The sequence below is a fragment of the Salvelinus sp. IW2-2015 genome, linkage group LG1, assembly GCF_002910315.2.
Source record: "Salvelinus sp. IW2-2015 linkage group LG1, ASM291031v2, whole genome shotgun sequence".
Classification (NCBI taxonomy): Eukaryota; Metazoa; Chordata; class Actinopteri; order Salmoniformes; family Salmonidae; genus Salvelinus; species Salvelinus sp. IW2-2015.
In genome coordinates this window covers 44,865,115-44,880,757 of record NC_036838.1, presented here as the reverse complement: position 1 = coordinate 44,880,757, position 15,643 = coordinate 44,865,115, and the positions used below count along the sequence as shown (strand labels likewise).

The following is a 15,643-nucleotide window of genomic DNA, read 5'->3' as shown; positions in this document are numbered from 1 at the left end:
ACATTTAAATGTTTCTCCTTAAACCACTCTTGTTGCTTTAAATCTCTGGAAGACTGAAACAGGTTTCCCTCAAGAATTCCCCTGTATTTAGCACCATCCATCATTCCTTCAATTCTGACCAGTTTCCCAGTCCCTGTCGATGGAAAAACATCCCCCACAGCATGATGCTGCCACCACCATGTTTCACTGGGGATGGTGTTTTCGGGGTGATGAGAGGTGTTGGGTTTCCGCCAGACAACGTTTTCCTTGATGGCCAAAAAGCTCAAATTTAATCTCATCTGACCAGAGTACCTTCTTCCATATGTTTGGGGAGTCTCCCACATGCCTTTTAGCGAACACCAAAAGTGTTTGCTTATTTTTTTCTTTAAGCAATGGCTTTTTTCTGACCACTCTTCCGTAAAGCCGAGCTCTGTGGAGTGTGAGGCTTAAAGTGGTCCTATGGACAGCTCCTTCAGGGTTATTTTTGAGCTCTTTGTTGCCTCTCTGATTAATGCCCTCCTTGCCTGGTCTGTGAGTTTTGGTGGGCGGCCCTCTCTTGGCAGGTTTGTTGTGGTGCCATATTCATAAAAAATGTTTATAATGGATTTAATGGTGCTCTGTGGGATGTTCAAAGTTTCAGATATTTTTTTATAACACAACCCTGATCTGTACTTCTCCACAACGTTGTCCCTGACCTGTTTGGAGAGCTCCTTGGTCTTCATGGTGCCGCCCCTTGCTTAGTGGTGTTGCAGACTCTGGGGCCTTTCATAACAGGTGTATATATACTGAGATCATGTGACACTTAGATTGTGGACTTTATTTAACTAACTATGTGACTTCTGAAGGTAATTTGTTGCACCAGATCTTTAGGGGCTTCATAGCAAAGTGGGTGAATACATATGCACGCACCACTTTTCAGTTTTTATAATTTTTTTCATTGCACTTCACCAATTTGGGCTATTTTGTGAAGTACAAAATAAAAATCAATTTAAATGACAGGTTGTAATGCAACAAAATAGAAAAAACGCCAAGGGGGATGAATACTTTTGCAAGGCACTGTAGCCACCTAGCTAGAATTCGTAACATATCATGCAGCATTTCCCTTCATAATGTGTTGTTTCCTGATCTGCCACATCCACAGTGAAACTGTGCCAGCTTGGGGCTGGGTAGTAATCCACAAATTAAACAACTGGGAGACATCTCATGGTAATGGAGAGTGGCACACCGGGTATCTTTATACCGCCACGATAGAGGGCTCCGTCTGGTTCATGGTGTCACGTCCCCAGGCCCTCTGGCAGTAACTCATTAATGAGCCCCAGGTCCCAGAGGGGGTCCCATCTGTGTGCCACCTGCACTAAATCACCACAACCAAAATCTCTCTCGCTCGCTCTCTTTAATAACCCTCTTTCTTTCGCTCTCTCACCCCCTCTCTCTCTTTCCCAGCATAATGGGTTGACCACTTTAGCCCTCAGATGTAAATGAGGCAGAGAGTGTCGGTGATGTTTTCATTCCAGGACATACTTTTCTTTATTCATCACCAGGCTGGCACTCATTACCTAGAGTGATTCATACAAGGTTGCCATTGCGTTGTTTGATCCCATCCCAGGTTATGGTTTTAAATCCTCTTTAAACTGTTATTGCACAATGCAAAAATGTTTGAGGTACTATGCACTGAGTGTACAAAACATTAGGAACACCTGCTCTTTCCATGATATAAACTGACCAGGTGAATCAAGGTGAAAGCTATGATGCCTTATTCATGTCACCTGCAAAATCCACTTCAATCAGTGTAGATGAAGGGGAGACGGGTTAAAGAAGGATTTTTAAGCCTTGAGACAATTGAGACATGGCCTTTGTATGTGTGCAATTCAGAGGGTGGATAGGCAAAGATTTAAGTTCCTTTGAATGGGGTATGGTAGTAGGTGCCAGGCGCACCGATTTGAATGTGTCAAGAACTGCAACGCTGTTGGGTTTTTCATGCACAACAGTTTCCCGTGTGTATCAAGAATGGTCCACCACCCAAAGGACATCCAGCCAACTTGACACAACTGTGGGAAGCATTCAAGTCAACATGGGCCAGCATCATTTTGTTTTAGTTTTTTGCAGTGTTTGTCACGCATTTTGTAGATAATGTTGCTGCTACCGTCTCTTATGAGCGAAAAGAGCTTCTGGATATCAGAACAGCGATTACTCATCTCAAACTGGATGAAGATTCTTTCTTTAATGAGTCCGATGTGAAGGATATACTGCTTTGTCGAGACCAGGCCCAAATGCCATTCATCTGTGTGAAGAAAAGACTGATAAAAAGGGGGAGGAGTGCAGGGTGCATTGTGAGAATTCACCAGCGAGTAGGTAAACCACCACTACCCTCCGTATTATTGGTCAACATGCAATCATTGGAAAATAAACTGGACAATCTATGGTTAAGACTATCCTACCAACGAAACATTAAAAACTGTAATATATTATGTTTCACCAAGTCGTGGCTGGACGATGACACAGATAATATAGAGCTGGCTGGATTTTCCATGCATCAGCAGGACAGAGCAGCTACGTCTGGTAAGACGATGGGCGGGGGTGTGTGTCCATTTGTCAATAACTGCTGGTGCGAGATGTCTAATATTGAAGAAGTCTCAAGGTACTACTTGCCTGAGGAAGAAAACCTCATGATAAGCTGTGGACCACACTATCTACCAAGAGATTTCTCATCTATATTATTCGTAGCCGTCTAATTTACCACCACAAACCAATGCTGGCACTAAGGCCGCACTCAACGAGCTGTATAAGGCCATAAGCAAACAAGAAAATGTTCATCCAGAAGTGGCGCTCTTAGTGGCCGGGGACTTCAATGCAGGCAAACTTAAATCCGTTTTACCTCATTTCTACCATTATGTCATGTGCAACCAGAGGGGAAAAAAACTCTAGACCACCTTTACTCCACACACAGAGATGCATACAAAGCTCTCCCTCGCCCTCCATTTGGCAAATCTATACTCCTGCTTACAAGAAAAAACTAAAGCAGGAAGTACCAGTGACTCGCTCAATACGGAAGTGGTCATATGACGCGGATGCTACGCTACAGGACTGTTTTGCCAACACAGACTGGAATATGTTCCAGTATTTATCCAATGGCATTGAGGAGTATACCACCTCAGTCACAGGATTCATCAATAAGTGCATCGATGACGTCGCCCCCACAACACTGAAGCATGCATGAGAGCACCAGCTGTTCCGGACGACTGTGTGATCACGCTCCCCATAGCCAATGTGAACAAGACCTTTAAACAGGTCAACATTCACAAAGCCGCGGGGCCAGATGGATTGCCAGGACGTGTACTCAAAGCATGCGCAGACCAACTGGCAAGTGTCTTCACTGACATTTTCAACCTCTCCCTGACCGAGTCTGTAATACCTACATGTTTCAAGCAGACCAACATAGTCCCTGTGTCTAAGAAAGCGAAGATAACTTGCCTAAATGACTACTGCCCCGTAGCACTCACGGCCATAGCCATGAAGTGCTTTGAAAGGCTGGTCATGGCTCACATCAACACCATCATTTCGGAAACCCTAGACCCACTCCAATTCACATACCGCCCCAACAGATCCACAGATTACACAATCTAAATCGCACACGACACTGCCTATTCCCACCTTGACAAAAGGAACACCTACGTGAGAATGCTGTTCATTGACTACAGCTTAGCATTCAACACCATAGTGCCCACAAAGCTCATCACTAAGATAACGAACTATCATGGTCCAAACACATCAAGACAGTTGTAAAGAGGGCACAACAACACCTTTCCCCCCTCAGAAGACTGAAAAGATTTGGCATGGGTCCGCAGATCCTCAAAAAGTTCTACAGCTGCACCATCGAGAGCATCCTGACCGGTTGCATCACCGCCTGATATGGCAACTGCTCGGCATCTAACCGCAAGGCGCTACAGAGGGTAGTGCGTACGGCCCAGTACATCACTGAGGCCAAGCTTCCTGCCATCCAGGACCTATATTCTAGGCGGTGTCAGATGAAGGCCCAAAGAATTGGCAAAGACTCCAGTCACTTAAGTCATAGACTGTTCTCTCTGCTACCGCACGGCAAGCGGTACCGGAGCGCCAAGTCTAGGTCCAAAAGGCTCCTTAACAGCTTCTACCCCCAAGTCATAAGACTGCTGAACAATTAATCAAATCCCCCCCCCCCCCTTSTTTTACACTGCTGCTACTCCTACCTACATGTACAAATTACCTCAACTAACTTGTACCCTCGCACATTGACTCGGTACCGGTAAATAGCCTCATTATTGTTATGTAATTTTCTTGTTACTTTTGATTTTATTTATTTTTTACTTTAGTCTATTTAGTAAATCTTTTTTTAACTCTATTTCTTGAATTGCATTGTTGGTTAAGGGCTTGTAAGTAAGCATTTCATGGTAAGGTTGTGTTCAGCGCATGTGACAAATAACATTTGATTTGATCCCTGTGGAACACATTCGACACCTTGTAGTCCATACCCCAACGAATTGAGGCTGTTCTGAGGGGAAAAAGGGGGTGCAACTCAATATTAAGAAGGTTTTCGTAATGTTTTGTACACTCAGTGTATATCAGTGTGGCCAGGAGGTTTCAGTCATATACTGTAGATCTAAACTAGGTCATTTTACGGAACTACCATGAATGCCTTGTAAGTTTTGTTTGCAATATTGTTCCTGAGTGCGCAACATGACGTAGCAGGGAAAACAGTAAATGACAGAGATTGGCCCACATTTCACCTGTGTGTCCCTGAGGAACAGCTACTGGAGCCGGATTTTCCATTATGTGCAGAGGCAGGAGTTTATTGAAGCCAGTAAAAGTCCTAAAAATACCACCAGACATTTTAAAATGTTTCTTTCACGGTATGACCTTGAACAGTGTTTTTGGGATAATATATTTTTCACTTCAGCAAAATGGTTCTTTAGTGATCATATGAACTAACCTTCATGGTTGTCCTTCAAAAAATGTATTTGTTGTATTGTGACGCATTGAGAAGCAGTATCAGTCAACCAAACCTATTTTTTTCACTGATTCCCTCAAAAGATGTTAGTATGAATGTACACTGAACAAAAATATAAACGCAACATGTAAACTGTTGGTCCCATATTTCATGAGCTGAAATAAAAGATCCCAGAAATGTTCCTTATTATAGCTGAGATCCCGTTAACGGGATCAACTTGACAACAGCCAGTGAAAGTGCAGGGCGCCAAATTCAAACAACAGAAATCTCATAATTAAAATTCCTCAAACATACAAGTATTTTACACTATTTTAAAGATAAACCTGTTGTAAATCCAGCCCCAGTGTCCGATTTCAAAGAGGCTTTATGACGAAAGCACACCAAACGATTATGTTAGGTCAGTACCTAGTCACAGAAAAACACAGCCATTTTTCCAGCCAAAGAGAGGAGTCACAAAAAGCAGAAATAGAGATAAAATTAATCACTAACCTTTGATGATCTTCATCAGATGACACTCATAGGACTTCATGTTACACAATACATGTATGTTTTGTTTGATAAAGTTCATATTTATATCCAAAAATCTTAGTTTACATTGGCGTGTTATGTTCAGTAATGTTTGCCTCCAAAACATCCGGTGATTTTGCAGAGAGCCACATCAATTTACAGAAATACTCATAATAAACATTGATAAAAGATACAAGAATTACACATGGAACTTTAGATAAACTTCTCCTTAATGCAACCGCTGTGTCAGATTTTTTTTTTTAAATCACACCATGCTCTAATCTGAGTACAGCGCTCAGAGCCCAAAAGAGCCATACAGATATCCGCCATATTGTAGAGTCAACAGAAGTCAGAAATACTATTATAAATATTCACTTACCTTTGATGATCTTCATCAGAATGCACTCCCAGGAATCCCAGTTCCACAATAAATGTTTGTTTTGATCGATATCGTCCATAATTTATGTCCAAATACCTCCTTTTTGTTTGCGCGTTTAGTTCCAAAATCAAAATTGATGATGCGCAGGCCAGACGAAAAGTCAAACAGTTCTGTTACAGTTCGTAGAAACATGTCAAACGATGTATAGAATCAATCTTTAGGATGTTTTTAACATAAATCTTAACTAATGTTTCAACCGGAGAATTCCTTTGTCTGTAGAAATGCGATGGAACGCAGCTAACTCTCACAGGGACGTGCCTGAGTGAGCTCGTGGCACTCTGCCAGAGCCCTGACTCAAACAGCGCCCATTCCCCCCTCCTTCACAGTAGAAGCATCAAACAAGGTTCTAAAGACTGTTGACATCTAGTGGAAGCCTTAGGAAGTGCAATATGACCCCATAGACACTGTATATTGGATAGGCAAACCTACAAACCTCAGATTTCACACTTCCTGGTTGGATGTTTTCACCTGCCATATGAGTTCTGTTATACTCACAGACATCAAACAGTTTTAGAAACTTCAGAGTGTTTTCTATCCAAATCTACTAATAATATGCATATCTTAGCTTCTGGGACTGAGTAACAGGCAGTTTACTCTGGGCACCTTATTCACCCAAGCTACTCAATACTGCCCCCAGCCATAAGAAGATAAGGACAAAAAGCTTATTTCTCTAACATTTTGTACACAAATTCATTTACATCCCTGTTAGTGAGCATTTCTCCTTTGCCATCCACCTGACAGGTGTGGCATATCAAGAAGCTGGGGACAAGAAAAGGCCACTCTAAAATGTGCAGTTTTGTCACACAATACAATGCTACAGATGTCTCAAGTTTTGAGGGAGTGTGCAATTGGCATGCTGACTGCAGTTCGGCATTGTAACCAACATCAGTGGGCAAATGCTCACCTTCAATGGCAACTGACACGCTGGAGAACTATGCTCTTTGCGGATGAATCCCGGTTTCAACAGTACACGGCAGATGGCAGACGTGTGGGCAAGTGGTTTGCTGATGTCAACGTTGTGAACAAAGTGCCCCATGGTGGGGTTATGGTATGGGTAGGCATAAGCTACGGACAATGAACACAATTGCAATATGAAGGCCGTGAATGAATGCTGTGAATACCGTGACGAGATCCTGAATCCCATTGTCGTGCCATTCATCAGCCGCCATCACCTCATGTTTCAGCATGACAATGCATGGCCCCATACTGCAAGGATCTGTACACAATTATTTGAAGGTATCTGTGACCAACAGATTCATATCTGTATTCCAAGTCATGTGAAATCCATAGATTAGGGCCTAATGAATTTATTTAAACTGACTGATTTCATTTATATGAACTGTAACTCAGTAAAATCTTTGAAATCGTTGCATGTTGCGTTTAGATTTTTGTTCAGTATATTACTGTGCCACAGCGTCTGTGCTGTCATGCCTTGAATTAAGTTGTTTTCACAATGCAGATTAACTCTGCCATCTGTTGAGAACTTGGTGTCACTACAGCACAATAAATAAACCAATATGGTCTATCACGAACGCTGAATTTTGTCATATTTAACCATTAATCTTCCCAAGATCAATCTACTATTATTTACAGTTGAAATATACCACATTGCACTTGTCATGAATATTGTTTGGTCTAAATCCAACCCTTTATTTGAAACATATGCTCAGACGGAAATACCTCCTATACTGTATGTGTCCATGATAGTTACCTCAGTCAGCATTTTCCATTAAAGAGTAAAAACAGCCCATTGGCCAGGCAGGCAGGTCTGAGGAGAAACGGTTAGGCGTCACTATGGTACCTCTAGTTAATCCCCTCTAGAGATAACGCACAACAGTGGGACGCCGAGGAAACATCACTCCCCATCCCTGAATGGGAGCTGTGCACCTAGTGCCTTTAACTGCGAATGAAGACCCTGTGCCTGGCAGCAGCTGGCAGCCAGTGATAAGGGGGAGCCCCTCAAAGAGCCAGCAGGTTCACAACCATACTGGAAAAGTCAATTCCATCAAAGACCCAGCCACATCATTATGGGAGCCAGTTCTCAAAGAGCCAGCTAAGAGGCTGAGGGAGTCCCCCACGTGGGCCATGGGCATCGGTTAACAGGGTGTACAGGATTCTTACTAATGAGTCCGTAAGAAGTCAGACTTGGGGAGGATTTTATGTGGTATGAGATATAATAAAAGATAAAGACTACATTTTTGTCCTAGAAAATGTATAATATGAACCTTCTCAGGAAAACAGACCATCAGACCAGACCATATGGCTTGTAAAAAAGGTTGGAAACAAGTAAATTAAAGATTATTTGAAAAGTAATTTTATTATAATCAATAGGTCTCTAAAAGTCATTCAGATGCATACAATTTTTTATATATACACCTGCATTGCTTGCTGTTTGGGGTTTTAGGCTGGGTTTCTGTACAGCACTTGGATATCAGCTGATCTAAGAAGGGCTATATAAATACATTTGATTTGATATATGCTGTGAGTGCACATTGTATGAAGATATGATACAAACTAAACAACTCAGAGTGGGATAAATCTCAGTTAATTTGCTATCAACAGTTTTCATAACCTTGTCTCTAGGGTCTGGTCATCTGAGAGGGGGTTTTCACACAGTGTGATGTTTTTAAACTCCTCTGAGATCTCCAGGAGGGTTTTCCCCTTGGTCTCCGGCAGGTAGAAGAAGATGTAAAATGACGCCAACAGACACATGCAGGCAAACAGCACGAAGCTGACTGATTTTAGTAGCTCCTGTGGTACAGAGAAGAGGCAGGCAGGTGAGTTCCTATAGTTACAATAACCAGGGGAACAACTTGGACAGTTGGCTGAGAGCCTGTGATTAAATAGTCCTCTCCTAATGTTCTACTTATGGCTACAGGAAACCTTTGTTTCATTTGATATAATTCCACTTATGTCTAAATTAGAGCTCTGCTGTTTTACAGACTGGCTGAGACAAAGGTAATACTGAGATAATAAAGAAAAGTTTTAATTGCAGTGTCTCAATGTAATGTTCAAAGTATGGAATTACTGTATGCCTGGTATCTCTGGGGTATCAAACTGTCATAGTGAAGAACAATGTGCTTTGTGCTCAGGAAATGTCATTGTATCTCAATTGGTATCTTTGAAAGAATTATAAAACTGTGCAAGCATTATAAAAGCATAATACAACACTTCATTCCAAAATGGACTTACGATAAGAAAAGGGAAAACTAGTCCCAGCACAGCAAAGCCAAGCCAGCGCAGGATCCCAGTAAACACAAACGCTGCAGGCCGACACGATTGGATAAAGATCTCATGTGTGAGAGACGGCAACACTCCAGCTAGGAATAGCACAGGCAACAGGAAAGGAGGCATCAGATCAATCACCACTGATGATCACAGCAATGTAATGTTGGTATTTTGTCTATACTTTGTTATTGTATTTTTACTAACCCATTCTGTGGTTTGATATTAAACATACCTGGTCCTCCTCCATAAAAAATGACAAAGAGGAATATCAAGCCAACAGTGCTGTATGGAATCCAGAAGCTGTAATCCTATAACAATATTGTTAAAACAGAATAAATTATATTTTATTGTATGTTTTCCATGCACATGGAACAACCACCACTGTTGCTGGGGAAGTTGTGACCAAGGGGATTTGGGACACATTCTAATGTGGTACACATCCATGTATCATCACTTAGGTCCTCTTACTGTATATTTATCACAATGCAGGAGAGTTGAAAGGTCAAGGGGCTCACCTTTAGATTGAGAGTGATGGTGATTAATATCATGATGGTAGACATGGCCCCAAAGCCCCCCCAGAGTAGCGCTCTCCTCCCCACACTCTCGATCAGCAGGCCCTAGGGATGAACGGACACAACAGAACTTATCCGGAACCTTCCCCATCCATCACTCCCTCCTTCCCGTCGCACAGGGGATGGCAGAGCCAGAGGAGCTCAGACATGATTTACTGTTTAGGAGCTCAGGAGGGGCATTCACATCTTAGTGACAAATATGTTCAACCTGTAGCGGAGCTTCTGTACGGTAGGCACAGGCAGTTGATTCCTGCACGGGGACAGTGTTTCTTCCTGTATGGTCACTCTCCTACTGTTCACTGATTACTTTTGCTTATTAGTCCTTATCACGGTTGCCTAATGACCACTTAACGAGTGACATTTTCACATTAATTAAAATGGGCTCTACTTTAAACCTTTTTACCCTAGGTCAGGGGTGGGCAAACCTTTTGGCTCAAGGGCCACATTAAGTTTATGAAACCGGGCCTCCCGGGTGGCGCAGTGGTCCAGGGCACTGCATCGCAGCGCTAGCTGTGCCACCAGAGATTCTGGGTTCGCGCCCAGGCTCTGTCGCAGCCGGCCGTGACCGGGAGGTCCGTGGGGCGACGCACAATTGGCCTAGCGTCGTCCGGGTTAGGGAGGGTTTGGCTGGTAGGGATATCCTTCTCCCATCGCGCACCAGTGACTCCTGTGGCGGGCCGGGCGCAGTGCCAGGTGCTTCCTCCGACACATTGGTGCGGCTGGCTTCCGGGTTGGATGCGCGCTGTGTTAAGAAGCAGTGCGGCTTGGTTGGGTTGTGTTTCGGAGGATGCATGCCTTTCGACCTTCATCTCTCCCGAGCCTGTACGGGAGTTGTAGCGATGAGACAAGATAGTAATTACTAACAATTGGATACCACGAAAAAGGGGGTAAAATTTTAATTTAAAAAAATTAAAAAGTTTATGAAACCAAGTGAAGGGCCACCCACATACTATATGTGTGACAAAACATGTGAAGACTATTCATTTTCAAATTGACACGCATCTACTAGTGTATATATGCTTGCAGAACAATTTACCCTTGTACCATCTCTACCCTTGTTTTTTGTGAGGCAATTTTTCACAAAATTGATATCATTTATAACATGACACAGTCAAACACACACACAGATCCTGCATCTCTACCCTTGTCTTGCCTACCCCAGTCACAGTTATTTGAGTCATAATGTGAATGGGTCTGGTCACCTCTCTTGGCAAGGGCATCAAAGTCTGGTGTCATCTTTGTTGTAGAGATTCAGAACATAACAGCTGACAAGTGGTCATTTGTTAAATTTGACCTGTGACAGGATTTGTTGTAATTCATGACTGAGAACATTTGTTCACACACATGTGGACCCGAATAAAACAAGCATCCTTTGGGCGTGTTTTTTAATATTTGTAAACTTTGTTTCGTTCAGTGAGCCATAGAACTGGACTATTGTTGCTGTTTTGTACTTCTCCTTGAAAGCACTGTCACATTGGATGTCGATGTGTCCGGTGGTGCTTTCTCACTGTCGAAAGTGCTACTGTATGTCTCAGTGTGGGTGCGTTCAGTGCAGCCAGTGTCAGAAAATGAGCGAGAGGCCGGCTGCTCATTTGTCTGGAGAACAACATAAGTTTGGCTCTAAATGCTTTCACATTGGAATACAGTTCATACACAAAAACACAATTCCCGTGCAGTTTCACATTTAGATCATTCAGATGCCCCAATATGTCCACACCGAAAGCAAAGTCGCCCAGACAGTCTGTGTCTTTCAACTCAAAGAAGTCATCAGCTTTACCAACCGTATCAAGGAACATACCGATGTCCCCTCTCAGTTCCCGCACACGGCAAAATACTTTCCCAGGCTTAGCTAGCGCACATTTGAATGATACATTGAGTAGCTGCATGAACTGACGATGTTTAAGCCCCCTCGCCCGTATAAAGTTGAACTGACGATGTTTAAGCCCCCTCGCCCGTATAAAGTTGAACTGACGATGTTAANCGCCCGTATAAAGTTGAACTGACGATGTTTAAGCCCCCTCGCCCGTATAAAGTTGAACTGACGATGTTTAAGCCCCCTCGCCCGTATAAAGTTGACAAGTTTTATAACCACTTTGACAACATTTTCCAGCTTTAACACACTTTTACACAGGGCTTCCTGATAAATAATACAGTGAAGAAATATCAATTCCTCAGAGTTTCTTATTTTACTTTGTCTTGTAATCTTTTTAGTAGGCCAATGTTTTTACAGGTTAGATTTGGTGATCTATCTGTTGTGACGTTTGTCAGTTTGCTCCATGGTAGATACATTTTTTCCAAGCTGGCAGATATCCTGTCATATAAATCAGAGCCCCTGGTTGTTCCCATCATTGATTCCATCGCAAGAAGTTCCACTGTTATTTCAAAGTTCTCATTTATTCCTTTGACAAATGTAAAGTTGAGAGGTGTCTGATGTCAGGACTCTCATCCAGTGCTATAGAAAAAAGATTGAAGCTATCTGCTTTTTTCTTCAACTCTGAGATTAGCTCCTCACCTATCACTTCCACGCGCCTGGTGATGGTTCTGCGTGATAAGCAAATTTTCTCAAAATTGGCTTTTACTCTCAGGACAAAGTATATCAGCAGTCTCCACCATACACTCGTTCACAAACTCTGCTTCACCAAAAGGCTTGCTATGCTTTGTGATTTTACAGTCTTACAGTCTTGAGTAGAGCACCGTTTTGTAAAAATATTTTGTTGAGCTTTTAAGTTTGTGGCAAGTTTTGAGGTCTTCTTGCCTTTTCCTGAGAGGACAGATTGCTAGCGTAGTTAGCATGCTTGCTTGAAAAATTTGGATTGAGATTATATTCCTTAAAAACGGCAACACTTTCTTGGCATATCAGACATACCGCCTTATGTCCAATATTAGTAAAAAAGTATGTTGCTGTCCATTCTTCTTTAAACACACAACATTCAGAATCCCACTTTTCTAATTTTCGCAGCACTTATTTTGTCAAAAGCTGTCAAGCAATGAATTGGCTATGATGACTGAGCGTATTCTGAATCTGACTGACTGTAGGCCCAAATACAGAGCGCGCTGCCAGGCTACAGCGCCATCTATTGGAAGTTGTTTGTATATCACGGAATGAGTCATTTTAGGCCAAAAATCTTAAATATAATAATATTTAATACATTTAAAATATGTCTTGCAGGCCGGATTGAAGTGCCCGGCAGGCTGGATACGGCCCGCGGGCCGTACATTGCCCTAGGTACATAGTGATGACCATGCTTTGTAGAAGTTAGAGGGCTATCGTAGTGTACCCCCTATAGTGTAGCCCATGTTACCCAGCAGCACTCACACAGGTGATGGAGGTGAGGACCTCAGACACTCCAACACCCAGAGTCACATAGCGGATCTTATCCAGGGGGATGCCTGCCTCCTTGAAGATGTCAAAGGAGAACACACTGATCTGAGGGTGGAAGGAAGAAGATGAGTAGGATGCAGAATGTACAGTATTAGGTACAGTATGAGATAAAAGACAGAGGGGGCTGTGCTTACTGCGGTGATGCCAGAGAACTGGATGCAGCCGTATACCACCACCATGGTGATGAGCTGCCATCGTACGCTCCTGTCTCTCAGCAGCTCCAGGAGACTCTTCGAGGTCTCGCCTTTTATGGAAGCCTGCTCCAACACCATCTCTGTCATCTCCAGCTTGTACTCACCTCTGCCCCACAGACTCTGCAGAGCTGACACACACACACACGTTTCTGAATAGGATACAACAAGTAACTAAAGTCTCCTCAGCTGTATAGACTTTGAGCCCAGCTATTTAGGCATTGGCCAATCTGTCAGCTATGTGTAATAATATAGGTTTATGTATTTAGATTCAGTGTAATGTAGTACTGTACATCATTTCTAAATTTGCAGACAGTACTCAATGTTATGAGTATGATTGTTGCTACTTAGAATGGATCCCTTTGGACATAAAGAATTTCAATCTCGGTGACTATGAGGAAACACAAACTACCTTTTTTGCATGCCTCTGCATTACCCTTTTCTATCAATAAGTATCTTGGGGCCTCAGGGAAGAAGGGCAGTGTTAGCAGCTGTACCACTGAGAAACATGTTGAAACACACAGTAGGATGTTCCAGCTATCCTCACGACCAAGAATCTCCCTGAGAAAGTTGAGATAAAACATCAAGTCAGAGCATATTTCAGGATATCCAATTTGGCACACATTGATAACCATAAGTTTAATGTGATACTTGATGTTTCTGTCTTTTGAAATGATGAAATTCAGAATGAGCACTGTACCTTAGTCCAAAAAATTGTCCTGACAGTTTACCAATGGAGATGAAGGTAGCAGATGTTAGTGTTACCATGCCCCTTATCTTTTTGGGTGAACTCTCACCCAGGTATATTGCATGGATATTCCCTCCTAAACCTGAGATTCACAAACAAGAATAAGAAAATCTATGCTATCAACACTAAGATATAAGGCCATTCCGTGATTTTATTTTACCATGGCTAAATGATCCATAGATTAAACTAATCTGCATGAAATGAAAGGTGCAACATCACATTGGTAGGACCTGCAGTGAATCCAAATAGAAACCGAGCAATCAGGATCATCTCAAAGGAGTTTGCCCCCCTACTGGTGAACATGATCACTGCAGCAACAATGCTGACAACATTGTTCCATATCATGGCTCTCTTCCTGAAGAAGAAATTAAGAAAAGTTTGAATGAAAAAGTAACTTAAATTGAGATAAATACAGATTATAAAAATCAGTGCAACTCACCTGCCAAACCTCCCAGCAATGCACCTGACACTCATAGAGCCCAGGAGACCCCCCACAGCGTACATAGACACTATAGCTGACCAGAGGAGTTTGACTGTCTGTGCCGGTGGGGTTTCCTCATATCGCCCAGTCCAACTGCTATTGATGAAGCTCCAGATGTACTGCAAGCAGACCAACATGGTTATGGAAACAGACAGTCTACAACCCTGGTGAAGTAGGCTAGGTGTTCATTTGAGCATGATTGAATATGCAGATTTAACCTGTGTGAGAGGAAAACAAGATATTCATAAACCTTGAACACCATGTTATATTTCCTAGGTATTTCTTGCCATGGGAAAAGTAGTGTCAGTTGCACACTCATCCAAACATATTTAGTATCATGCTTTTTAATAAAAATGAGTGTGTGGGGAATCAATGTGCTGATGTCTCTTACTGGTGAAGGGGAACTGATGACAGTAACATGGAACCCATTTTGAAAAGATCCGCCAATACCCAAAATGATTATGAAGACTAGAGCATTACCACGGGTCTGGAATGGAGAACATAAACGGGTAAACATTTTACAATGAAAGTTATAGGTCGACACATATTTAATGTCAATGAGGTATATAACCTCAATCAATAATGTATCTTAAAATTATTCTTAAAACGATTTTTAAAAACATTGACACAGAGAAGGCATGGATAGACTACTATGTAACCTCTCAACATTGCTTCTCTTCCCTGTTTAGCTGAGTCATTGTGCTCATAGATTTGTCTAATTTGTACCTATTGTGATTTTATAACCCTTTCATACAGCAATTAATTATGTTATAGCTATAAACGTGTTGTTTGTAATAAGAACCTCATTTCTTAATAGATTTTTTTAAATGTTCAACAGTAACATTTTTGCTTATGTTACCTTTGGATCAAATAACAGGAAACGGACTAATAATAATACTTATATCCCGTTTCAATAATAATATTAAAGGTTGCCTACCAGGTGCCTCAACAAAGTCTCCATTCTGTATATCTTGAGAGTTCCATGTAACACAATTATGTCTAACGTTACATGTCCACCTGACATTTGCTCTGTTAGACATTTTCAGGAATAAGATTAATATTTTACATCTCAGAGGGAGCTTACCTTTCAACCACTGAGTCGCTGTCACAGTAGGCCTACTCGTCTCTGTAG

At 42.2% G+C, this 15,643-nt stretch overlaps 1 protein-coding gene across 2 annotated transcripts; it reads right to left on the bottom strand.

The window, feature by feature from the left end:
* Positions 1-8,220: 8,220 nt before the first annotated feature.
* On the bottom strand, positions 8,221-15,528 carry slc2a9l1 (solute carrier family 2 member 9, like 1). 2 transcript variants are annotated; one of them, XM_023993837.1, is made up of 12 exons: positions 15,449-15,528; positions 14,903-14,998; positions 14,470-14,630; positions 14,261-14,385; positions 13,983-14,112; positions 13,695-13,843; positions 13,226-13,413; positions 13,026-13,136; positions 9,653-9,754; positions 9,370-9,445; positions 9,102-9,229; positions 8,221-8,660 (listed from the first exon to the last, which is right to left on the bottom strand). In XM_023993837.1, exons 1-12 carry the CDS (start codon positions 15,470-15,472, stop codon positions 8,475-8,477), a joined length of 1,476 nt encoding a protein of 491 aa, XP_023849605.1. In that variant the 5' UTR covers positions 15,473-15,528; the 3' UTR covers positions 8,221-8,474. The 2 variants fall into 2 exon arrangements, with proteins under 2 accessions (XP_023849605.1, XP_023849613.1); XM_023993845.1 differs by having other exon boundaries at positions 13,719-13,843.
* Between the last annotated feature and the right edge of the window lie 115 nt (positions 15,529-15,643).

What these genes read in the sequence shown, in the direction of transcription:
- slc2a9l1 (XM_023993837.1), bottom strand. Translation starts at nt 15,472, where the DNA reads ATGGAGACTTTGTTGAGGCACCTG. An exon ending in TCATCAGTTCCCCTTCACCA is followed by an intron (nt 14,631 to 14,902) that starts GTAAGAGACATC and finishes GTCTGCTTGCAG; the next exon opens with TACATCTGGAGCTTCATCAA. An exon ending in TTTTTATGGAGGAGGACCAG is followed by an intron (nt 9,230 to 9,369) that starts GTATGTTTAATA and finishes TGCTATTCCTAG; the next exon opens with CTGGAGTGTTGCCGTCTCTC.